The sequence below is a fragment of the Thunnus maccoyii genome, chromosome 7, assembly GCF_910596095.1.
Source record: "Thunnus maccoyii chromosome 7, fThuMac1.1, whole genome shotgun sequence".
Taxonomy (NCBI): domain Eukaryota; kingdom Metazoa; phylum Chordata; class Actinopteri; order Scombriformes; family Scombridae; genus Thunnus; species Thunnus maccoyii.
The window spans coordinates 17,050,282-17,076,360 of NC_056539.1; the positions used below are offsets into that span (position 1 = coordinate 17,050,282).

The 26,079-nt window shown below is 41.5% G+C and overlaps 2 protein-coding genes across 3 annotated transcripts; one reads left to right on the forward strand and one right to left on the reverse strand.

Annotated features, from left to right (window-relative positions):
- Positions 1 to 7,239: 7,239 nt before the first annotated feature.
- Positions 7,240 to 18,223, forward strand: tab3 (TGF-beta activated kinase 1 (MAP3K7) binding protein 3). Of its 2 annotated transcripts, none has more exons than XM_042416758.1 (7): positions 7,240 to 7,911; positions 8,590 to 8,761; positions 8,971 to 10,204; positions 11,357 to 11,517; positions 11,663 to 11,756; positions 16,728 to 16,841; positions 17,285 to 17,444. In XM_042416758.1, the coding sequence occupies exons 2-7, from the start codon at positions 8,660 to 8,662 to the stop codon at positions 17,359 to 17,361; spliced, it is 1,782 nt and encodes a 593-aa protein (XP_042272692.1). In that variant the 5' UTR covers positions 7,240 to 7,911; positions 8,590 to 8,659; the 3' UTR covers positions 17,362 to 17,444. The 2 variants fall into 2 exon arrangements, with proteins under 2 accessions (XP_042272692.1, XP_042272690.1); XM_042416756.1 differs by having other exon boundaries at positions 7,600 to 7,911; positions 16,728 to 16,811; positions 17,307 to 18,223.
- Positions 18,224 to 18,314: 91 nt separating this feature from the next.
- tmem47 (transmembrane protein 47) lies at positions 18,315 to 25,705 on the reverse strand. Its single transcript, XM_042416759.1, has 3 exons — positions 25,183 to 25,705; positions 20,316 to 20,456; positions 18,315 to 20,003 (listed from the first exon to the last, which is right to left on the reverse strand). The coding sequence occupies exons 1-3, from the start codon at positions 25,406 to 25,408 to the stop codon at positions 19,825 to 19,827; spliced, it is 546 nt and encodes a 181-aa protein (XP_042272693.1). The 5' UTR covers positions 25,409 to 25,705; the 3' UTR covers positions 18,315 to 19,824.
- Between the last annotated feature and the right edge of the window lie 374 nt (positions 25,706 to 26,079).

Here is a 26,079-nt window from a genome sequence, read left to right on the forward strand (position 1 = left end):
ACCGTTACTTTCTAGCGGATACTGCATTCCGCGCGCGCCTGCCACAGGTTCAGCTGTTGCCTCGCACGCGTGCGCGCGCACCCACACACTCTCATCCTGATCATCTGCAGTCGCAGCTGCAAAAATAAATGTTAGGAAATTATCCAGACAAATATGTTGTATTATTGTGTTGTCAGTGGTCAGTTTCTATTTGATAGTGATTTTTTATCCTACACATTCACCCTATTTATTTCTCAGGTAATTGACCAATGAGGTTATAATGACCTTAGTGCATATTTTCATATTATATGGCACCATTTTACTGTATAATGTCCTCAACAGTCATGATGCAGAGTCTGAGGGTGTGTCTGCAGCTGTGAAGTTTAAGTTTAGATTAATAATCTATGGATGTGGATATATAGGTGTGTATATACTGTATATTCATTGGTGAGTTTACAGTGTGACCATGATCTCTCCCATGGTATCACTGAAATGCCTATAAGAACATGTGTGTGTTTATGCATATTCTCTATAATTTAGGGCAATAGTTTTGTACAGAAACAGGTGTCATTAAAATAAGCTACCTAATGATTGATAAGATAAGATGGACTCTTTACATATCTAACTTTTGTGTCTGTTTTCCTATCTTAAACATATCTGCTCTTGCCTCTTTGTTCTAGTTTTGGTCCCTCATCTAAAATTTTGTTTAATGAATGATGTTTGATAGCATAATCCCTTATCCACCATTTTACTCTTTCAATTTCACAGAGGATAGAGGATAAAAGTAAACAAATTGTCCATCACAAGATAGACTTTGTGAGAAGTTCTGTTTAGGAGGACAGCAAGCTTCTGGAAAACCTTTGAATGCAGACAGACATTATCTGCTTGTTGGCCTGTTAGAGCCAGAATTCCTGACTTATCAGTTAAGAGGGACACCAGCTTGTCCTTTGTTTTTCCCGCCTGACCTAGATATTACTGTATTTCTGCTATGCGATGACGGTTGGACCTCATATCGTCATGCCAAGAGCCTCAAAAAAAGAAAGAAAGAAAAAATAAAAGAAAGCATTTGGTTACATCTAGTCAGAATCCATATTTCAGACATTGAACATTTGACACATATAAGCCTACAGTAACATACCTATCATAGTGTGGATACACTATCCAATGGGTGAGTCTTCCTTTAAACTCAAATGAGAAAGTGGTTCTCTCACTGTGGATGGATGTAAATAGAAACCCTGACAAATTTTGTCTGCTCCAATGGCTCCATGCACAGCTGCTGACTCAGTGACCAAGCAGGCCTCTGGCAGACAATCTAGCCAGTAAAATCCCCATTTAAGTATTCTAGGAATTTTTGAGAGGTGGCACATAAAACCCTTAATTGATCTTACTGTTTGATATTTTTTGGCACTGCTTAAATTATCACATCATACAAACCTTGGTTGGCACACTGTAATACAAGAATCACATAAAAATGACCGTATGAAATGACAAGAGTAAATGCCAGGGTAAACAGTAAAAATTACATAATTTCAGCAATCACTCATTGTGATAACTCATTGAGTTAGAGGCGTTGAGGCTTGGGGAAACCCCCGACAAAGGGCCAAAGCTGTAGCTAATACTGTACTTAGAGGTGAAATCTGAGTCAGTATACACATCAGTGGGAGGAAAAGAAATTCTTCTTGATGAAACAACATAAAGGAACAACTGGAAGGTCGTTGCTTCCTAAGAGAGGGCAGTTTTATTAAACCATAGAGTAGAAACTGAACATAAGTGTTGTTGAAATGTAATATATAGACTAATAGTCAATGTACCTCAAGTTCAGTGCACTGCCTCCAAGCAAGCAAGGAGTTTTCTCTCACCTTTATGTTTTTGTCCCTGGGCCTTGTATTCCCAATGTATCTGACACAGATAATTAGATTTTTTTGGTGACAAATTGTATCTAAATGTGGGCAAACATAAATTCAGCCTTTTCAAAGTTACATTTGAACATTACAAAAAAATTAATGTTGCAAGAAATGGCACAACCTTTGTCATTACAGATAATTTGTAGTTGCTCTTTTCACCCTGTCATTTATTCACTTCCTGCTCAGATTAAGGGGTGTGTTGGGTGGGGATCTGTTCTGTGAACTCTCAGGGCAGAGGGGCACCATCCTCCTCTGTTCTGAGTCCTGCAGGGCATCAGGGACAACAAGGGGGCTGCTTTAAATAGCACCACAGCTGTGGAAACTTATCAAGACTGTAAGGACAGCTAACCTGAGTCAGACTGGGCCCTAGCCTCAGCTGCTGCAGTGCAGCCCTGACACCCCTGTGAATATATTTGTAGTGGTACAGCCCATACCCCCACTGCTGAAGCCCCTGTAAACTGGCTCAGCAGGTCATACTGTGTGTGTTGGTGAATGGACACACCAGCGCCAGCTTTTCACACCTCTACTGAACCAGTTCCAGTTCATATCAATAGATATATAGACAGCAAAAGCTCAGCAAACACTGTTTAGTCCTTAGCAATGTAATAAACTTAAACAGACCTTAATCTTATCTTGAAATCTGGAGATGCAACGTTTTGACTGGACATTAGCAATAGAGTCCTTATGTACTTCTGTAGGTCACAGATTCACATAGTCTGCTTTTTGTACGATTCAGTGCCTCACAAATTATTGTATGCTGTTTTTTGCCTGTGTAACCTATTGTGGTTCAAGTACTGATGACCTGAGCTCACTCGCCTTTTTCAAATTAAAACAAATTCTGCCACTGTTGGTCATGCAACCATTAAAATGACTATAAGTAAAGTGAATCATCTGATAAATAGTGTCTAACTATAATGATGCTAACACATACAGTATAATTCATCCTGCATAAGAAGGATACATGCAAAAAATGCATGAACTTATGACACTGTATGGCACTTTGGGGGAAAAAAGTTTCTATCAAAAGGCAAAGCTATTGTTCATCTTACTAAAAGTGCAATGTCTGCATTGCATTTCCTAGAAAATAGAAGAATGCCACTGAGATGCAGAATGGTGTGCTATTCCTGGACAGCAGTCAGTTTGGACAGACAACAGCACTGGCATGTAAGATGATCTGAAGTCTGAAGAGTTTTCAAGACTCTCTGTTGTGTTCTTGCTGAAGGCTCAAATGTGCTAACCAGACTAGCAGCCTAAAGGTGATGAACTCAAACAGCCATTGTCTTTTGCCTTAGCATCTGCCCAGTTATACAGGTTAACCAAGGTGAAATGTGGTGCTGCTGAAGGGACATAGCAGCCACATGTTTGTGCTTTTTGAGAAGATAAGCAAATTATGTTTTAGCTCTGATTTATTCTATGTCTCTGAAATCTGAATAAAAACTACCCTTCCTTGTGAACAAATTAATGCAGAGATACTGTAGTATTTATTCTTTTGAGGTTCACTTTTTAGCTGTTTCTCTCTTGAACTACACAAGTAGTAAGTAATGTCATAATTTACCAGCTGTGACTGCTGAGTGCTCAGCTGTCATGAGAAGGAAAAGCAGCTCCACCACAGAACAGGTGTCGCCTGCAGACAGAGCAGGCCGAACTCTTAAAGGCACACTGTAAGCCTTTTGAGACAAAAGACAGAGAGGAGCTTTTGTACAGTACATAAAAGTAATTTAATTCTGTATTGTCTGGAAAATTACAAAATTGGATGAATATGATTAAAAAACATTTGGCTACCATGGTCACAGAACTCTTTTTAAACATAAATATTTGGTCCATAGATGTGGTCCAATAGCCCAAAGTCAAAATGTGCTGTTTCCTTCCGCTGTGTTGTTTTTGTTATTCAAAAACCTAGAGGCAGCCTGTCAGCTGATAGACATTTTTGACAACCCACAGAAAGACAGTAAACAGTGTGTTTGTCTATGACTGACCACAGTCCCTTAACAACACCAACTACTGTGGTATCAATGATTCCTGTATAATTTGCACCAGTAAACAGTTGATGCTCTGGCTTTGCAAATATAGACATTCATTACACCTTAATCTGCAGAAGCCATGATGGAAGATGGGTTTTGTGTCCTCAACTAAAAAACAATTGAACCATGATGTTCATTTTTCTTTTGAGACACACCATGACCATCCAGGTTCCTGCCTGTTATAGCTTCTGAAGTTTACAGTGAGTGCTTGTGCAGAATTCAAGGATCTCTCACTGCCCCCTAGTGAAAACAGCTAGACAAATGCAGCCAACACAAATCTCAGTTTTGCTACTATAGTTTCTAAATGTGAATGTCTTTACTAACAACAACATGTGAGACAGTAAATGTACCATTAGTACTTTCCACATTCTAAATAGTGCTCAAGTATAGTATCAAGTATTCATCATACAAACATCCATGTTTCCACCTACATTTTTATGCATATTTACAGTGTAAATGTCAGTTCTGCGTGCCAGAGCCAATGATGAAGTCATGCAATATGAATTTAGATCAGATGACTGATCTCTTCTGTTGCTTATGCAGACGCATGTGAAATTTAGCATATATAGTGTTGGGGCAACATGAAGCAAGAGCTGGATGGGCCTTTTGTAGGAGGCTTTTCGGATTAGGAAACTGCACTTGGCTCAGTACCAGACTGTATAGGTTCCTGCACCTGGAACAATTTATAGAAACACTTGAAATTGTCAGAGTTGATTACTGTTGGTGTATTCAGTTTTAAAGCATCTGGAAATATACTTGTGGACAATGTGTTTGCTTCTAAGTTTATTGTCCGCTTACATTACTTTAGATAGTTTTGGAAACTCATGCCTGTTTGTTGCATCCTAACTGAATATTTTATATACTTCTGTAGCACATGAAAGTTGTTTTTTAGCCTGTTTATGTTGTTTGTATGTATAATATTTATGGTACCCTTTTGGCCATGTCTCTCTTGAAAACGAGGTTTTGATCTCAATGAGACCTTTAATGTACTTGGTTAAATAAAAATAAATTAAATGAGTTGTGTCTCTTTTCTCAGCTGAATATTGTTTATGTTGTACCCTCCAGATAATTCAATGTTGAATGTGTAGTGAGTTAAATAGTTTCTCATCAATGATGTTTTCTAGTGTCTTTTGAGGGTAGGCCTACTAACAATACATAACATTTTTAGTTTAACGGTAAATGGATGAAAAGATTTAAGGGTGTCAGTTGTTTGGATCACTCAGTATTCATTATATGAACGAATGAATGAATGAATGAATGAATAGTTTTATTTCCCTGTCTGTCCACTTACATGACCCATCTCTCATGGAATAATGAAGGTTTTGAGGAGTAATTTTAAGGATGAAAGGATAAAAACTGAATGGACTTCTTTTTAAAAAAAAATGTATTAAAAGAACAATAACATAACAAGAGAAACAACTGTACATGGAGTATAGAAAAAGTCAATCCGAGAATTAAAAAAGAAAAAACACACACAAACATATAAATCTAAATGACTAAATGCATTTAGAACTGAAAAAATGATGCAGAGAATCTATTTACGAAACTATACAGTATAAATACAAATAATCTGAGAATCTTGTCCACAATGTGTCTTAAAAGAAGGGATGTCTTCAAAGGTTTTTTGTTTTTAGAGATTTTACAGACATGATTATAGACATTTCTATAATTTGGATTTCAATCCAAAGTTCAACACAAAATGTAGCCTATGTGTAGGTTGAGTGTGGAAACTGAACAAACCTGATTTGTGAGTGTGATGTTTGCTCAACAAACACATTCATTTTATTGAGTTTGTTCTTCAAAAATAAGGCCACACTTTCTATAATAAGGACCAAAATATTAACCAAATGTACTTCTTTCTCACAAACTAGCCAAACAAGCACTTAGGAAAGGAAACACAGACATCCATATTAAACTGTCAAAATCAGAAAGAAAGGGCATTGTGTTGGAAAATATCAATAAAGAGTGGCAACAGCAGTGGGATCAGGAGATAAGGGGAAGACAGGGGAGGAAACAGAAAAGAGGAAGTCATAATAACAAGATTAAGAATAGGACACAGCAATCTATACAGCACACTTAATATTATAGGAAAACATCCAACTGTCTTTATGAACATTGTTAAATAGCAGAAAATGTGGATAATGAGATCATCAGCTGCAATAAATATAGAAAAGAGAAAAGACATCATGGAGGAAATGGAAAGATTATGGATAACAGGAGCAGGATTAAAGAACATACTGGAGTGTGGTGCTCGTGGACGGGATTAAATTTGCATCATAATAATTGCACAAACTCTCCTGAGAATCAAATCAAAAAATAAATTGAAAGTGAAAAAAGTTACCCCAAATGCAAAAATTTACAATAAAACTATACAAAAGTGAAACAAAATATTCCATATTCTACACTTTTCTTTCACTGATCTGGATTTCTCTTTTTGCCGTCACTTTTTTCTGCTTAATTTTTCAGTTTCACTTTTGAACTTTTCAGTTTCAGTTCAGTGGTCTAGAAGTGCAACAAGTAGTACGCCTTATTTGACTTGTCCCTCCAAAAGTAACTGACTAATGGGGATGCAGCCCTGTAACATCTGCCCACATGAGAGCTGAAACTGAAGTATTCAGAACTGAAACTGAAAAATTAAGCAGTGAAACTGAAAACAGTGACCTTGAAAGTTTGTAAATTTGCCTTTGATGTAATTTTTTTTTTTGCTTTTGCTTTTTTTTTAATGCTTGAGAGATTTTGTTCAATTATTATGACACAAATGTAACCCCATAGCAGTGGACAGGCCTTAGGGAAACAAGTGACAATCCGGACATTGTGGGAGTTAATTAACTCCAGATGATGGCAGTACTGAGACAATATGAATGACAGTTGCTGTCAAACATCAGAGAAGAAGAAGAAGATACTCTTCCCCACAACTTTCTTTATTTACAACGAAGAGGTATAAACAAAAGTTGTCTTCCAAAAACAATAAAAAGCAACTTTGTACAAGCCAGAGGAGTCCTAAGTCCATTAATTTTGAGTCCTTCTAGAGTTCAAATAATATGTACTTCCTTTAAAATATTCAAAGTCTTTGTAGCTTTTTTGTTCTTCACAATTACGATTAAAGTGCCATAGTGTTTGAGTTCAACAACAAACCAATGAAAGCAGGTTTGGAGCCAGATCATTTCAATTTGTGGATGTGGAATTTACCAAGAATGATCAGCAGCTGAATTATATAGACAATGTTACTATCCAACCCACTGAACACAAAATATAACATCAAATCAAATACATTAAGCCATTAGTACTCATTTTTATGTTTATAAAGTTTTGCATATCTGTCCAAAATAAATTCGAATGATCACAGTGAAATGTATACAAATATCATAATATAACAATAATATAACAATATAGACATACTGTTTCTCTCTCTGAATTGGAAAAACACAGGTATTTATTCAGCTTAAATCTTTCCAACACTTCTTTAACAGGGTAAATTCTTTCACTTTATTATTAACACAATATTTATTAAGAATACAACAAGCCTTTTTCCACTGTAAATCACCCATGACAGAATACTAAGAGGATTTTGTTGCAGGACGTGTACACAGTTCAATGTCTGTCAATGTGTGTCTGTTACTGCGCGGTTTATCATCGTATCATCAACATCTCTAATAAAAAATGTGCTTAGAGCTGATCATGTTAATTTCTGTGAGATAACAGTTCCTTAAAGGCTGAAGATAACCTGTGGGAACTGCATCGACAGCGATATGAAGATCATTAGAGGGGCACGGCGTGCACACATGCGCACTATTGACAGTGTCGATGCCGTCGATTTGAACAGCTTCCTGGTCCGGGAAAATCTGACATTATCGCGATAAACAGCCTGCCCGTTTGCAGCCCAGCGGCCTGACGGAACTACAAGTTATACAGCCAAATCAAATAACTGGCAAACCCCGGCGCACCATTTCAGAGACATCACAGCTCTCCGCTATGGTCCGAGACATGAGGGAGACTCATAACATACGGTAAGTTTTATCAGGCCGCTCGCTGACGTTAGCTTTGGTCGCTAATCCATCAACACCCGAGCTGGTGACAGCTGACCAAGCTACGGTTAGCTGTTAGCAAAGTTAGCTGGCAGTCAGGTGACGAATTGGAGTTAATCTTATTTAAACATGAAGGCTTGTTTAGAAGGAATGTGTTGCTGAATTGATTGTGTCGGGCAACCTCTCAGTAATGGTGATGCTGTTTCCTGTTGCAGCCGCCCTGCACGCCGGCGTGGTTGTTTTGTTTGTTTGAGTGATGCACGGAGGCTAGCTGATGCTGACAAACTAGCCTGCTAAAGCTAGCGATGGTATGTCGTCGTTGCTGGGTGCAACAGTGCGGCTAAACAAACAACAACACACTGACATGCACCTTGCTAGCACCAGTGTGCTAATTGAAGGACTGCCAGCGACGCTGGCGTGTTTTCTTGGCGTCTGTCTGACAGATTTAGTCTGTTTCATCCCTCTGGGATGCATAAGTCGTGCTCTTTTTGAAAACTCTGGTTCATATGTCTCTCATAGAGTATATAATCATGTTCTCTGCAATTACTGCTGACACATAGGGTGGATGAGAGACTTTTGGCAGGCCAGCAGTGCTAATAAGATTATTGCAAGACATTTGAGGTCTGTTTTCAGTTATGTCTGTCATCTCTTCACCTTCAGGGGATGAGACGAGAGCGGGTATTTCAGCGTTTGCAGCTCCGGGCTCGTTGACTCTCTGTGTGCGCTCAGGATGGCGCAGGGAGGCTCTCAGCTCGACTACCACATCCTGCAGGACCTCAAGCAGCGTTTCCCGGAGATCCCAGATGCGGTAGTGTCACAGTGCCTTCTGCAGGTATGCATACAACTCCTGCATATACTCTAAACAGCTGTTTGGAGATTATTTGACGATTGTGTTAATGTGATATTCACAGAAGCATTTTTTATTTTACATCACGTTGCAAAGTTTATACTACCTGGTTTAGTATGATCCTTCAGTAGCGAGATGAGCACTCCCACTGATCCAAACTGCATAACTGAAACTGTTTTCTGTTGCTGTCTCAGAACAACAATAACCTGGATCTCTGCTGCCACCTGCTGGCTCAGGAGAGTAACAGATACCTGTATGGAGAGTTCCATCACAGTCCAGAGGAGGGGAGACTGAGTCGAAACCACATGCTACACATTAGCCTGGGATACCCGGGCTCAGAGGCAAGCAAGGCAAATGGAGGAGCAGCAGGAGTCGGACGCTCCCTAGTGCACAGCACCAGTGACAGTCACATCGAACCCCAGCGGCCCAGCTACCCCGAGCCACTGTCAGCCCCCGCCACCATGGCCCCCTCCCCAGGCTACAATCCTTTTTTCATGAACGATCAAAGCCGCTCGGCCAGCACTCCCACACCTCCACCCACAATGCAGGGCATGTCTCCCACATACTCACCCGTCCCACGCTACACTATGAACCCTATAACCGTCACACTTTCGCAAAGTATACCCAATGTCCCGCAGGCTCTGCAGATCCCCCCTGGGCACTACGCTAACAGCAGCAACACCACCCTGTATATTCGACCCTCACCCTCGCAGAGCCCACAGCCAGCACCCTGGTCCTCCTCAGGGACGCCTGTATATCAGCATCAGCAGTCCCCCTACAGTACTCCCACATATGGCTCACCTTACAGCTCCCCGCAGCATCAGGCCCAGCCGCAACCCCAACACCAGCAATATGTCTTCCTTCCTATTAGCTCCCCAACCCTTCCCAGCATGTCCTACCACCACCAGCAACAACCCCAGCAACCTGCTGTTTATAGGCCCTACCACACAAAAGCCTCCCTCAAGAACCAGATAGAGATTACGCTGGAGGGACCACGACCTCGCAGCAACTCTCCTGTACACACCGCCCACCCCCAGGCCCTTTACATGGCAACCAGTCCCTCGCCCAGTTCCCCTTCAAGGGGTATCACTATGAGTGGAACGCCAGGCCCGGCAGCCTTCCACCCCGGGATGTACCTGCAGCACCAGGGCCCTGCAAGGCCTCGGCCTGCTTCCTCTCCTCAACCAGGCCAGTCGGCCTACACCTTCAAAATCAAAGTGTCCCCAGGAGGCCAGGCCCAGAGGCCACCCAGCTCACCTCCTGTTGCTGAGGCGGAGTCTCTTCTCAATATAGTAGACCAAGGGGAGCACAACGCTGCCCCTCCACCGATCCTGCCCATCTCCGCTCTACCAGGGAATATTGCCAGTCAGTTTCAGCATATGCCCCGACGTTCAAGCTCAGGCTCTGATGACTATGCCTACACACAAGGTAAGGGATTTTTTTCCCCCTAAATCTAATACTCTGCATGTGCGTGACTCTATGCTCGTGTTTTCCTGTTTGACACTGGGTGTCCTGACCTGTCTAAAAACGACAGCTGCCTTTAGCCTTAGAATAGCTGACTTACAAGACATTTGACTTCTTGCTGGTGCTCATGAAACCACTGTTGAGCATAGTTTGTAGGTACGTGCATATCATTTAAGAGTTTTGAGCATGATGAGTAGAGCTGCAATGATCAGTCGATTAGTTGATCGACAGAAAATTAATTGGCAACTGTTTTGGTAAGCGATTGTCATTTTTAGAAAATGCCAAATATTTCCCAGTTCCAGCTTGTCATTTGTGAGGATTTGCTGCTATTCTTGATCTTTGTGGACATCTTGATTTTGGACAGTTTGTTGAACAAAACAGGCAATTTAATGATGTTAGCTTTAAGAAACACTGACATTTTTCACTGTTTTCAGGCATTTTATAGACCAAACGATTAATTGAGAAAATAATTGAAATATTAATCAATAATGAAAATAATCATTAGTTGTAGCCCTAATGGTGAGGTAACAGTGATCGCACAACAGATCATATGAGAGGGTAAAAAACTGAAGACGTTATTTTGATATTGATGTATGTCCTGATATCTGTTTAGCTATGGATGATCACCTGTTGGCATGCATCACTTTGTGCTTTGTGATAATAGGAAAGAAAGCTCATTAAAATATTGATATTGAGCTATAATAGCAACTGGTGATTGCAGCTCGTCCTGTGAAGAAGGTCTAATATTCCTTGACTGTGTATTGACTATGCAGAGATCTGATGTAATAACTGCTCAGATCAGATACCATGAAGCACTCCTTACTTCAAGATATATTCTGCATCTTTGAATGCTGGCAGTGCACACATAATGTTCCCACTATAAAGAGCAGAACTACAACTAACCAACTTTGTTATGGTCAAAATGTTTATCTGCCTTTTAAATATATTTTTTTTCATGAGGCTTTTTTTTTTAGTTTGTCCGTCACCTGTACCTGTGTCATTGTTGCCTGGTAGTCAGTATGACAAAGCACTTCTAACTTGAGAAAAGGTTTTTTCGTTCATATTTTTTGTATTGCTTGCATTTTGAGTATTTTGTGTGATGGTGTTTCTCTCCAGCTCTCCTGCTCCACCAGCGGGCCAGGATGGAGCGTCTAATGAAGGAACTGCTGCTAGAGAGGCAGAAACTAGAGCAGCTGAAGGCCGATGTCAACAACATGGAATATGACGCCCTTCAAAGGCGCTTTCGACGAGTCAACTCCACCAGTCTTATCCCAAGAGTGAGTAATAATAAGTTATAAGACATATTGTATTACTGTATTATACAAAGTAATATTTAAGAGTCCTTAAAAAAGAGGGATGTGGAATATGCTGTTGCCTATTTTTGTCTAATTTAACTGGGTTGTGTATTTGCACCCGTCACAGCCTGAAGAGATGACCCGATTGCGGAGTCTGAACAGACAGCTTCAGATTGATATCGACTGTACCCTGAAGGAGACAGATCTACTGCAGTCTAGAGGTATACAAACACACACACACCACACGCACACACTTAAATGCACATTCCTACACATAAACCTTTTGAAGTGTGTCTCTTGATTTATTTGGAAGCATTGATCTTGAAAGAGTCAGGCCCAGAAGCAGACAGAGTTGGGTCTAAAGTGATGAATGAGGCTCCATCTCACTGCATCAGGGCTCGAGACTAATAGCGTCCCGTCGTCCTGGGGACGGTAGAAAATGTGTTTGGGACGAACAGAGATTTTCCCCGGGACGCCTCTGGGACGAAAGGGATTTTATATATAATTTTTTTTACTTATTTATTTTAACCTATCGCTTAGCAAATAAAAACTGAACCAAGCACTGACTACAACGGAGCACCTCTTCTCATGCTGTTACTATAGTTACTGGCTGGCTACTCAGCATGAGACCTGAAATGTTCCCGCGGTACCAGTCCATCTACCCCCTCAGTCATAAACAGCTTGTTGGCAGGACCTCAGAAATATGTTGCTGCTGGTTAAAACACAGCAGTACCCTGGCTGTGTGTGAGTATATTAGCTAAAGCATACATTTAGGCAATTTCAATTTATTATTGTGGTCTTTTTTTGTTGTAATCTAAGCCTTTCACTTATCAAACATAGCTTGTACATGGACACTAGTGATGCTCGGCATTGCACTGATTGCAGTTATAACTGTGAGCACGGCAGTCAAACTGCGGATCGGGCAGTTCGGATCATAAAAAATTACATTAATAGCAGATGGGTTGTGGGTGGTGAAATAATACATCATTAATGAGGAAAATATTAATTACATTCTCTAAAATGTAAACATAGCAGAGAGCAGAGAAGAGCTGCAGCGCTGTGGCCCGCTGCTGCTCCAGACCAATTTGGGGACCCCAGGCAAACTCTGTCTTGCTTTACAAAGTAAAGAAACAACATTTTGATTTCGGTACGGTTTATATTCACTTCAGGACGGTTACAGTTGTTTTTCAGGACAGTTCTGGGGACGGTAGTAAAAGAAGTTTGTCTGTAGTCCTGACAGCACTGCCTCTAAACTCTCCTAACCCATGGTGTGTGGAAATAAGTTGCAGTTCATTATCTGTTCACCGGGAATGGTGATGTTGGAAGCTGAAACTGTGTCACTGGCAGCCGGCTCAAGAGTGTGACCAATTTACTTGTAATCAGCCCAGTGACACTGAACATCTGGGCCGTGGTCTTTCTGGAAAATAAATCATCTCAGAAGTCACAGTTCTCTTGCAGACTTTGCCAGGATTTATTTGTATTTTGCTTTATTAAATTGACGCTTTTTCTTCTCAAATATCCCCACACACAAGAACACTGGCTTCCCTCACTAGTATCCCTCTCACTTTCAGTTTTTGAGGATAGCTTGCTCAGTAAATAAAACTAAAAAAAAATCGAAACTTGGAGCAAAAACCTGCTGTGAATACATTTTTTTTTTTTTTTTTTGGGTGGATCAATGCCCGAGTTCGAAGTTGTACTTCTTAGATATTGACATTGTATGTTTTTCTAAAATGTTTACAATGCATCACAGTAAATGAAGGTCCTTATTATATGTCAACAATTAAAGAAACAAAATTAGGGTACCACACCAATTAGGGCTGGGTATCGTTTAAAAAATTAAGATAACTACCAAAACAGTAACCTTAAAGTGATACTGATACCAGTGGAGTACTTCATTCAATACCTTTTTTTTTTCTACTTCATTTGATAACCATCATGTGAATGGAAGCATAAAATGCCACCACTCCAAATGATTTTTACACAAATTCATTTTGAAAGTGTTCAAATTATTGAAATATTTATTAAATAATTTTACAAAACTGCACAGTGAAGTATTATCATCACAGACTGTATGGGTTGTAGCTGCTGCTGTAGTGGGCCAATCACACGTTGCATTAAATCGAAGAGCGCTTGCGGTGATTGGCTGCGAGCAAAACCATACAAATAGTCATTCCCCCAAAATTCGAAAAAAATAATTTTATCTTCACCAGTTTAGGTCAATATCCTAATTCTACATGATGCCATCATTTTATTTTTATCCAATTCATTTAATTTCAATTTCAACACACAAACACAAACAGCGCTGTTGTTCACACTACGCACTACGATACCTGACAGAGGTGTTGCACTCCTGCTGCATCTGCAGTGAAGTTCGCTGCCAGGATGGACCGCTACCTCCTTACAAAAACTCTAACTGCTCCACCCGATGGAAGAAACCTAAGTCCCGGGCCGTCACCAACACCACCTCCAGCAAGCAAAATAAAGACGAATGAGACGGCAAAGAAAGTTGCGGCTTCAACTATTGAAAAATGGAAAATAGACTGGCTTGGTGTCGAATAAATGAAGAAGACGACTCTCCTCTACTGCAAGGCATGCAGGACTCACCTACCCAAAAATAGCCTGGAACCGCGAAAAAGTAATCACGACTTTATCAAAGGAAGCGAACAAGTCAAAAAAATGTTGTGCTCATCGGCACCAAACCAGCAAACATAATCGATTTGCTTATGATAAGTAATATTAACGCTAACGCTAGTGTCTTTTGTCTGGCACGTTAGCCAATACAGTGTTAGTAATTTGGCTAACTAACGTTACTGTTAATACATATACGTGGGTCTTGCCGACCGGTGGGGTGTTCATTGCAGTTTTACAGAGGCTGTTTTATACTCTCATCTCATATATTCTCACTTTTTTATACAGATATACCGCATTATCGCTGTAAAGGAGATCCGTCACTAAGCCACCTTCGCTTTTATTATTTTTTTTCACTGAACAAAACCGGCATAATGCCACGGTGTGTGCTTTTACATAGCATCCCAGCATGATGTGTCAGCTCCCTGTCCAGCCATGCCAGCTATCCCGAAGCTTCACGCAGTCGTCCAGCCGGCTATGACTACCTCGGTAGCCGACTTATTGGAGGAGCAACTCTGCCCCCCACTGCGTGTCCAAACCTTTTATACAGAACAGCGAGGCGGAATAAAGGCGCAGCATTCCCGCCTTGAACAGGCTGTGTAAAAAAGGGCAGCAACTAACATTAATAGGCTCAGTGCACCGCGTGAAATGAGCTTTTATTCCCAAATCTAGAACATATTTTTTACTAACCAATGAGGCAGTGCTGGATAATCGAGTCTATTATGTTATTTTCATCATGTCATCGTGGTCAAAACCTCAGCAAGGATAAATTTGGAGATGAAATAAAGAATGCTAAGAAAAGAAAAAAAAACTTCAGCTGAAGGCATTTCCAGAACTGCATCAATAAAGAAGGAATATTACACTCATTTTGGCTCTTTTGACAGTACTTGTAGCTACAAGTCTGTAATATTGTAAAACTGTGGCATACAACGCATCAGACCCACAATGACAACGGTAGACTGGCTTTGACTTGTAAGAGGTCTGAATATGACATTATCCCCCCAACCAGAACTTTTGGTCAATTTAATTAGATCAAACCAATTAAATATCGTAATGATCTCAAGATCATTATGTTATACTGTCATTTAGTGGTTTATACTGAAGGTTCTTCCTAAATAAAACCTTAGTTGTTGAAAGGAAATTGATGCATTTATTTGCTTTTCATGTGCTTATTATTGTAGTTAGAACATGTAGACAATTATTACAAATGAGACGGTGTTTACTGAGGAGGTTTGGTTACGCAAGGTGATGATTACTGTATTTATTTTAGTCTACACTCACTGACTTGGTTCCAGGTTATAGGATACCTTAAAGGTATTGAATACCGATACCCAGCCCGAATATTAATTACACATTTGTATACAACTTAATGTTAATTTAACTGGAAACATTCTTTTAACTTTGTCTACTTTTTGACCCATGGTCACTTGCAGAATATAGGAAACGGGAGCTGGCGACCAGTTTTTTTTGACTGGTTGAATAAATGGATGTTATTGGGGTCAGTTAAAAATGGGGTCAGTTGTGGTCTTTCTCACAAACAGACAATGAAAATGCATAATTTGTGTTAATTCTCTTGCATTCCTCAGCTTTCATACACTCACATAGTATATCAAGTTAAAATCTGAGTTTAAGCTTGTATCTCTTAGGCCTGTATTTCTTTTTGATGATAAAATCTGATGTTGATAATTGTCATAAATCTGATTTGGAAAAAGCTTCCCAATGGCTATATGGACACTCAGGAGAGAGTGAGCTCCCTTATTTCCTGGTTAAAATGGTGTGTATAATGCTCAAGTGAAGAGGATAGTCAATTGAAAGGATAGTTAATAATCACTTTTTGTCACCTCTAAGTCTTCATTTCTAGCTCTTCAGTGAAAGAGAAGATAGTGATTATAGAGATATTATATCTGTTTGTAATTACACAAATGAAAAATAATGTCATGTTTTAGGACATTTCACAAACAGAACAAATATTGGGAAATATGTTTCCACAATGTACTGCAAATTGGAGATTTCAGAACAAAACACCATCTACTGGTTAATTCCTGTAAATGTGTGAATTGTCCTTGAATGGGCTGATTTATTGTAGGATCGGGGATTACCTCAGCAGCTGTTAGGACTGAAAATAGCGCTGCATTAAAAAAAAAAAAAAAAAATGCAAGCAGCTGTGTTGGTTCAGGCCAAAACTACACAGTGGTTTATAATACCACAGTATGAGACAGGATTTTACAGCTCTGAAATTCTCACAGCAACAATTATTTTACCTGTCGTCTCGACTGTCCTGAGGTAAACATTATGCTTACAAGGCAGCCTGATAGCTGAATGCTTAAAGCGCATACCACATAACAATGCTGCGAAAAATTAAGCAAGGTTAAACTTTTCCACCTGTCGCCGTCTGTATTGCAGTAAATGAGAAGGCTGCATATTTTCACGCAGTGCTAATGTCGGTCTGAACACGGCCAAGCGGGTTTAAGGAGAATAGCTGGAAACTTGGACAGGCTGGACCTCTGGCTGGGATGGGCACTTCTAAACAAACTTCAGTATCTGATTTCTGCTTTCCTCCACAGGGAAGTTTGACCCACAGGCAATGAACAACTTTTATGACAACATTCAGCCCGGTCCCGTGGTGCCGCCCAAACCGGGGAAGAAAGGTGAGAATTGTCCAAAAGCAGGACATAAAAGTGAGTGACGAGACGGTTTCATATTTGTAAATAAGAGAAGAAAAAATAGATACTTTTATAGTTAGGGTAGGATCATACATACAAGTTACAGACTTGAGTTTCAATCTAAGATCTTTCAAGTCCTCAGTTCTCTCATGTTTGTCTCATTTGGCTTCAAGCACTCTGAAGGTTCGGCACATTTTTGTTTGGAAATGGAAACTAAAAGCTTAACTGACTTTGGTTTGTGTTGGTCTCCACAAATGTGTTGGCATGGAAACTAGATGCTATTTATTGAATGCCCATGTCTGTTAACATTTATACTTGAATGGTTGATGCTTGAATGCGTGCCTCACACATAGTTGTTGAGCGACAGCCGTGGTTAATCGCAGCCTTGAATTGATGACACTTAAATTGTTGTTGCGTTTCGCACTTCATGACATGAACACACAGTCTTTTTCATGTAGTATTTCGCTCCGTTTTTGTCAGAAGGGGACCAGGGCTCCAAGCCAGTGCCGGGGCCCCAGAGGGACGAAGACTTTGAAGGCGCCCAGTGGAACTGTGAAAGCTGCACCTTCCTCAATCACCCTGCGCTCAACCGCTGTGAACAGTGCGAGATGCCGCGCTACACCTGAGCTTAGCGCTGCACTGTATTGCCAACCCCTGCCCGATCCCCTGCCAATCCTTGGATAGTATAAGCCCCTCCAGAATCTGCAGCTCCAAGCAGATTTTTTTTGCCTATGTCTAGAGGTCTTCCCCCTGTCAATCAATATATAAAACCCCTCTTACCTGCTGAGGAAGAGCCACTATCCCTCCCTGCCCACTTGTCCTGCTCCCATCTACTACTCCTGTGCACTTTGACCCTTGTTTCCGTCGGCGGATAATTACTCTTTTTCAGGACAGTTGGAGACTCTTCTCATGGCAAACATATAAGAGAAGGAGTGACATGCTGCGACTCTGGCAGTGGGTGGGACGGGGCTTCAGAAAGGTCAAAGCGAATGAGGATGAAGGAGGAGGAGCTACGGTTTACCTAGCGAACATTCCACACAGAATGAGTGACTGCCCTGTTTACACGACTGCGCCCATTCCTGAACTCAAAATGGAGGCACTTCCACTTTAATCCAGGAACTGTAACTCCCTCTCTTGACAGTGGAATAATGAAATCAATGGTATATAAAGTCTGACTAATGCGAAATGTAGACTGTACACTGTATCTGGCTCTGTATTAGAGCTCTTTTCACTGAAAGAAGAACACTAAGGACACTTGCATATGAGTATATTCCTGGTACTTTTATGCATATTATGCCACCCTGTATTACGTGTTCAAAAGATGTTGATTTCCTGTGCAAATGCCTCAACTTGCTGTAAGTAATAAAGGAGCTGATTCTATGTGACTTGACCATGCACAGCTGGCATGTCTGCATAGTTTGTCATAATTCACAGATGCTCCTTTCCCACCCCAAATGAACAAAACACTTTTTTTTTTTTTCCTCCCAGTACATGTTTATTATGTCAGTAATCAAACCAGTGGGCTTCAGAAACACAGCAGCAAATGGTAGTGGCATGCACACACTCGCTCACTTTCACTAAAAGAAAGAATTGGAGAAGTTTCTGACCACCTTGAATGAGTTTTTAACCAAAGCAGATCAGTGCAGATCTGCACAAACCTCACCTCTCACGACCACACCGTCTTCCTTCAGGTCTCAAATTGTCCGGTTTCAACTTGGTCGATCCCACAGTCTTCATCACACTACTCATGCACAGCACATCTGGCATTTCCTCTAGTATTGTATCATGGAGTTTAACTTAGATGCAGTAACTAAGTGGCTTTTTCCAATAACTACAGTGATTGTTGTGCTACAGTCTCTCCATGTTGGGGAAAAAACATTCTTAATGATGTCTACTCTACTGAGAGCATTTCCTGCAGAGTGGAAAGATAAGGAGGCATCACATGGGGAGGTGTGCGAGCACATGCCGGGTGATCATGCAGACATGCGCGCACACTCAGCAGACATGGTCATTTGCCATCTTCCTTCCCACCGGTCTGCTTGGAATGAATATTACTTTATTACGCTTACTGCACATACTTACATATAATACAACAACTTTATCAAAAAGCAGGTATAACTTGCTGCAGGTTTACATTAGTGGCTGAAGGTTTTACCACTGTTTACGTGCGACAGACTCTGTGCTACTTATTAACCAGTACATGTTCCTCTCACCAGTATGATATCATTTGGAAGGTGCCTGTGGAATGTTTTTACTGTCTTATTTGTGTTTATTACAAGTACCACCCTTTTAATAGATTCAAATGGGGAAAGGAGAAAATAAAGCCAGTCCACTGGAGCTTTCACACATCTACTCTACTGGAGGAAGAAGGTCCAGATGTGGTGTATCTCTGTGGAAATGTAGTATGTTGCATTTCCTCTGGTGTGGCCTGTTTGCCTCAGGGTAACTCACTTTGTCATCCTCAGGATATCACTTCAATAGGACATTTTCCTCCCTGGATCCGTTAATTTCCTGATTGGCCCGGGTTTACATAGTTGTTTGCCTTCTCTGCTCTGATTGGCTAATTAGTCCACCAGTTCATCCTGGTATGGGGTCAGTGGATCCATCTGTTCCCTCCAGATTTTCTGTCCAAATCTAAGACCTACCGGAGTTCCACTTAAAGGGGACGCAGACTTATCTGACTGGTGGCATTCTCTCCCAAATTAAACTGCCTGGTCTCTTTTTCATAGCCTGGTTTGCTGCCAAAACTCTGCTGCCGCTATGAGAGCATGTGGCTTCGGTCCAGTGAGTGAGAATAGATAGTCTTTGACATAATAAGGTTCACAGTATCAAATGTAAGAGTTTGTTTCCAGCCCTGAAACTAACAATAAGCATTTGTTTTCCTATTTTTTTTCTAGTCTGTGGTTGTGAACTGTGTAACAGACAGAACATCCCTATTACTGAGAGGACACTGGGTGAAACGGGAGAGTCCAGGGTTTCTCTTCTTGTCTCACATATTTTAGTAGTAGTCTTCATAGTTCTTGGGGTTGAGGCAGTAGAGGATGGCTCCTCCGAAAGAGAAGATGGTGGAACCCCAGGCCAGGCCGTAGCCCCAGTTGAACTCATGGTACACCCTCAGACTGACCGACTCTATGAACTTGATGGGGAACAGGACCAAGCTGCACACCTGAAGAACCACTACACAGGAAAAATTGGAAAAAAGAAGATAGTAATGTGAACATTAAGTGAGGAAAACGCAGATAAAAAGATAAAAATTAATGATTGATGAGCTCAAAAAATGAAATGAAGCAGATGCAAGGCAACCTGATGGCTAAAGAATCCTACTTTTGAATTTGACATAAAGAAGGATAAAGGAATGAAGGATTTTGGCGGCTTGGATCTTTTTCCTGACAAAAAACAAACAAACAGCCTGTCCTATCCTTAAAAAGCACTAACATTTCTCAATTTTTCCTCCTCACCTTTTGTTTCCAATGAGACAGCATTACTTACCTGCAGTGAAGAGCATGACCGCCACGGGCTTGTAGCAGCGACTCCTGGAGCCGATGCACAGGGACACCAGAGCCACGAGGAAGGAGAGCAGGGTGAGGGCCGCCCCCCCCAACAGCAGGGCCAGCGTGGCGATCTGCCAGTCTGAGACAAACACACACAGGGGCAGAGAGGAGGGGAGGGGGTGAGGCAGGAAAGGCATAAAATCGCACTGAGATAGAGAGTGACATAGGTAGCTAAAAAGAGGTTACTCCGGAGAGCTGTGTCTGCGCTGTTGACAGGAGGGAGGACAAACCGGGGGGGTATAAAGAGAGAGGCAGTAGAATAGGTCGCAGGCCATATTGGCCAGCCAGCCGCACTTACGCTGCCATGCTCAATCTCACGCCGGAGGATAATCCACCCAGTAAAGTTTGTGGTGAATCACTGCAGCGTAAACACAAACTATTTGTGGTTCAGGATGAGAAGCTGGCAATGGCTCATAATGTTTTGATGTGAGCCACTAGTGACCCATGACCAGTGACCAGTGTTGGCTGCTAAATATGTCACTTCCTGCCACAACAAAAGAAACAACAGGACAAAGACAAATAGACCTTTATAAAGATACTTACCACATTCTACTTACCTCCACCATCTCCTTTTTTATGTTGTTATTTATAGACTAATGGCTGTCTTGTATTATACCTTCTACATTTCTTTAATATCGTCATTTTATTTTATTTATCAGCAGATTTTCTTTCGTTATCTATTAAATAATAGATATCTTGTATTATCCCTACTAACATCTCTTTATCATCATTAGATTAACACTTGTTTTTGTTTGTCTTGCACTGTTAAATTCACATTGAAATTGTACAAATAATAACTTATATAGACTTATATTACTTATATTTATTACTTTATTTCATTTATTTATCTCATTTTATTCTATTTACTACTATTGTTTTTCACATTCTTTTTGTTCATTTCACTCCTTAACATTGTCTTTCATAATCGTAATGGTGCTTTGGCAACACATGTCGAATGTCATGCCAATAAAGCCTATTGAAATGAATTGAATTGAACTAAATTGAACTGAAATGACTGAAGATGAATGTGAGCCATGCAGTGAAAAACACTTGAACCGAGAAACAAACAAACGCCTGGCTACGCACAGATTTCAGCGGTTCAGTAACGGATCCCAAACGCAGCAGAAAGGCAAAGTGATTCTGTGAGGTGACTCGGATAATGACTATCCCTCCCTCTTGGCTGATGCCAGCTCAGCAGCATTCTCAGCATTTCATTCAGATTCACTCCAAAAACACTCAACTGGAAATAGCCGCCGTCTCAATCTCGCTTCCTATCCTTGTTGGAATGCCAAAGCGGAGACAAAAAAGGGAAGGCAGCTTGTATATGTGTAGCCTGTGTTTTTGCCAAAAAAAGAAAAACATTATAGTTGGGTGTTTCATTTAAGAAAAACAGATTTTTTTAGAGACTTAATTAGTCATAGACACACTATATGTTATTGTTTAGAGATTTAGAGGGTTTCTTACGCAACTTTACAGTGTACTGGCGGAAACAGGAGGTCTATATGTAAACAGGCAGAGGATATTATGATGAAGCATTTGATTACACAGGAGGAAATAATTTAAAGTGCAGTGGGTGGGAAAAAAATAAATAACATCAAAGCATAAAGGGGATTGGGCTCACATAAGTGATTCAATATCAGAGTGGGTGGACGTTTACTTTGAAAGAGTTCAATTTCAGTATATTTTGTCTTTTTTTTTTTTTTAAAGTAAGTACACATGAAGCCCAGGAAATAAAAGAATTGCTAAGAATATTTCATCTCTATTGAGGCAGAAAATCATTAAAACATTCACTAGCGGGGAGAAAGTGATGGAACATAAGCTGCTTAAAATATAGTTTTTGCTCTTGTTGGAGGGAAACTTTATTCTAGGGGCCAAGCAGCTCAAATATAAACAAACATCAACTACTTTTGACCAAATATGGTTCAGGATTTATAGTTTAAAAATGGGCCCTGTCACCACAGGATGTTGGAAAGAGCCCATGAAAAGCAGAGCACCCGTTCCCTCCGGCCTCCGGCTTGCGCAACATGGGGCCCCCCTTTAAGTCTGACCCCTGACTTTCACTCCCACCGCCTCATTGGCTGCCTCTCAGCAAAGAGACACACCGACTTGACCTGTAGTTGTCAAAACCCATCGTTGGTGAGATATCGTCTCTGGGTCAGTTTGGTGCCTTCAGCCTGACTGAGACTGCAGCAGCAGCGACCGAAAGCCTTATCAGTGCGCTCATGAAACAGCAGGATGCAGAAAAGTCCTCTCATCTCAGATTTGGAACAGACCCTGTAACGCTGTGCAAGAAACACAGCCAGAGTTGCAGTGCTTAAAGGCTTGACGAGCAGGAAGTGCCAAACTATTAATCTGAGCCCTGCATGATGACAGATGGAAAAGCAGATACTGTACACGAGATCCAATCTGAGCATTAATTATGGTCCCCCATGTTAATCGAAAAAATCCTTCGGGGGCCCCAATTTTGTTTCTTTGTCTGAGACAATTGTGGAAGATCTGTGTCACAGAAGAGCCTCGAGTAGCTCTCCGGCTGTCACACACACTCAGTCTCACTCTCTCGGGGCAGCAGGACGGAGACGTGTAGGAAGCAGGAAGATGTTCAACCAGAGGTCCCTGGTTCAAGCCTTCCTGTCAGTGAGCGAGACAGTAAACTAACACCGTGCTGTGACCTCCCTCGAGCCAATCACCCAAATACCGGATCGATAACGTCTTGCATTATTAATACGCTTTGCCATCGCTGCGTCTGACTGAGCTAGACTCGCTCACACTCTGGCTCCACATTCGTCGCCTCATCTCGCACTGACCTGGCATCCACACACACACACACCGCTCTTGCACGGCAGCTCCACATTCCTAGCCTTGTGTTAAGACTGTATCTTTTATACTTGACCTTTGACCCTGTGCCTGAGCTCGTGTGTGTGTGTGAGAGAGGGAGAGAAACAGAAAGAGAGGGAGTGTTACCACATGTGTCCGTACGTGCTCGTTTTAAACACTTCACAAGCATGTAACGAGGCAATATCTCATGTCTACTTTCTAATTAGCACTGCATATCATACACACACATGTAGGCCTTGCAGAACAAGCTCAAAACATCTGAGCGGCCAGCTGCTGTTTCAAACTAACAGGATTTATTTAATGCCCAGAGCATGACACTGAGGAAATATTGGGGGGCTGAAGAGGGGGGTAGAAACTGATTACTGGGATTCAAATCAATAAGCCCAGCCAAGCACAAGCCGGAGGAAATGGGCAGTTTGCTGTGTGCATTTACTGTGGTATGCTGCTGCTACTGCTGCTGAGAGCTGACACGCTGGGAGACTACATGTCTTTATATGGCACCAAAGTGCACTTTGTCTGCGCTGACAGAGGAGGATCTCGGGGCCAGCGTGACCCACGGTTACTCATCTCTCAGACAGAAAGAAAACATTTTGTCGGACTAACAAAAACACTATTCACCACTCAGCAGACAGGAGGAGGTCGGAAGCGGCAAAAAAAAGGAAAATATAGTAGCACACACACACGCAAATGGAGGAAACTTTAGTCAGGTGTGTAGTGTGGGATAAGCCTACAGTACATATGCTTTACTGACTGTTTGCATTAGCAGAATATAGTTTAGACAGCTCACAGGCTGGTAAATTTACACAATATTAAGTGCTCAGCATAAAAATAACAATACGACCCCATTCAAAGGCCCTGCAGTGTACCCTTAGAAAGCTTAGAATGTTTAGTTTTTCCTCATTTGTCATTTTTGTGGCTATATTCGGTGACGTGTGTACTGGACTGGATTATATTCTCACATGTTTCTGTTATTTTAGTCATCTTACCGCAAACTCTGGGCTAAAAACCTGCCAGAGTTGAGTCAGTCTCAATTAAAAAAATAAGCATGTTATAAAGTTTATAGCTGATAAATAGACAAAAGGAAATGCTTTCCTGGAATCATTATTGCTCATACGGTTCATTAGTGAGTTGTCCCACAGTTCAACCACCTTCTTATCTTATCACCAACTGACCAGCTGTGATGGAAATATGAAATGCTTCCAGGGAAAAAAAAAAAGTATTAATGTTAAGACTCCATGAAGAAGTTCCCTTAATAGAGAAAATCAGCATTTCTGGAGTGCTTCACTTGTTTCCCTGGTTACTAATCTCCAGGCATCTGGATCTCTGGGGAGCTCTCTGCTCTGAGTTGCCCTCGCTCCTTGGCCGGTGAAGAAACCCACACAAAGGCTCATTTTGTGAGCAACAAAAGGCCAAATGAAACCCCAGCTGGACCGCTCCTGGCGAGGCAGAATTCCCACATCATTCAGTAGCGCACAGGACAAATGTTTAAGGAAAAAAAGTTAACCAGCCTAAACAGAAAACCAAAGGTGTCTTATTCATCAGACTTTGAGACTCAAGGATAAACCATATTTCCCACTTGAAAAGCAGCAATGTGCAGCCCCATTGTTCACTATCTTATTTCATGTAGAAAAGTTCTGCAATTTAAATTAACCAGGCAATAGCTAATTATAAAGTAATTAACATTTAGCACTCTCTTGGGTGATGTTTCATAATTCTCACCCACAGAACAGATTGGTTCAGCAGAACATTATCTGCAGGGACTCTTTGTTGTCCCTGAGCGCTTTGTGTCAGACTTTCATTTGAATATGAATGTGTATGTGTGTGTGTGTCTGTCTGCACCCCTAATTCTTCCATTTCCAGGGTGAAGCATCTCTGAAACTACAACACCCAAGTGGTTTAAAACTTCCAAAACAACATGGTGGCGCATCACCCCATCAGAGTGTGAACAGGCACATGAGCGGCTCTCTCACCGGTGGTCAGCGTGCTGTTGCAGGACCACGACACGGAGCTGACGGGCTTCCAGCAGGACACCCACAGGGACAGGTAGTACTGGTCGTCCGCTGTCACCCACGCCTGGCTCAGCAGGGCCCCGACATCCAGGCACAGGGCGAGAAACACGCACACCAGTCCCACCAACTTCAGGGGCGTCAACGCCGACACCCGGACCTCCTCTGTGCCGCTCACGGATGAAGCCATAGTCTATCTAAAGTATCTTACTTATTAAAAACAAAACAAAAGAAAGAAGAGGAACATTTGTGTGGCGATGGAGTGGTCTGTGTCGTTCTTCGAGTCCAGAAAAACGCGTTAGGTTTAAGTTGTGGTTGTTGCCCTCCCCTGTCCGTGCAGGATGGGGAGCCACCGCGCACTCCACGTCCCGAGTCCAGAGGACGCTGCTGCCGCTGCTGCAGACCCGGCGCTCTGCTGACGGGACCGGGCTGCAGATCTCTGAAATAACACGGTGCTGGTGCTGCACCTGCTGGGTCCTAGTGCCTAGATATACTCCCACATACACTGTTACACTGTCAGCATCTCCCTCTCTCTCTCTCTCTCTCTCTCTCTCTCTCTCTCTCTCTCTCTCTCTCTTTGATTTCACTGACGTGGGAGGAAAAATAATAAGTGTCAGCTTTGAAAACTAGGGACAATGTGTGTGTGCATTCTGATGAATGCTGCATTTTAATTATTCGATAACCAGCAAGATTTACACAGTGCAACTTTGCAAGTGAATAACAGAAATGTTTTGTCCTCTTTGTAAGAAATGCTGATTCCTGGAAAAAAAAGGCTCAATACTTAAATAGAATTGACAAGACATTGCATTTAGAGCAGAGGTTTTCAAAGTGGGAGGCGGGCCTCTCCATGGGGGCTCCAAA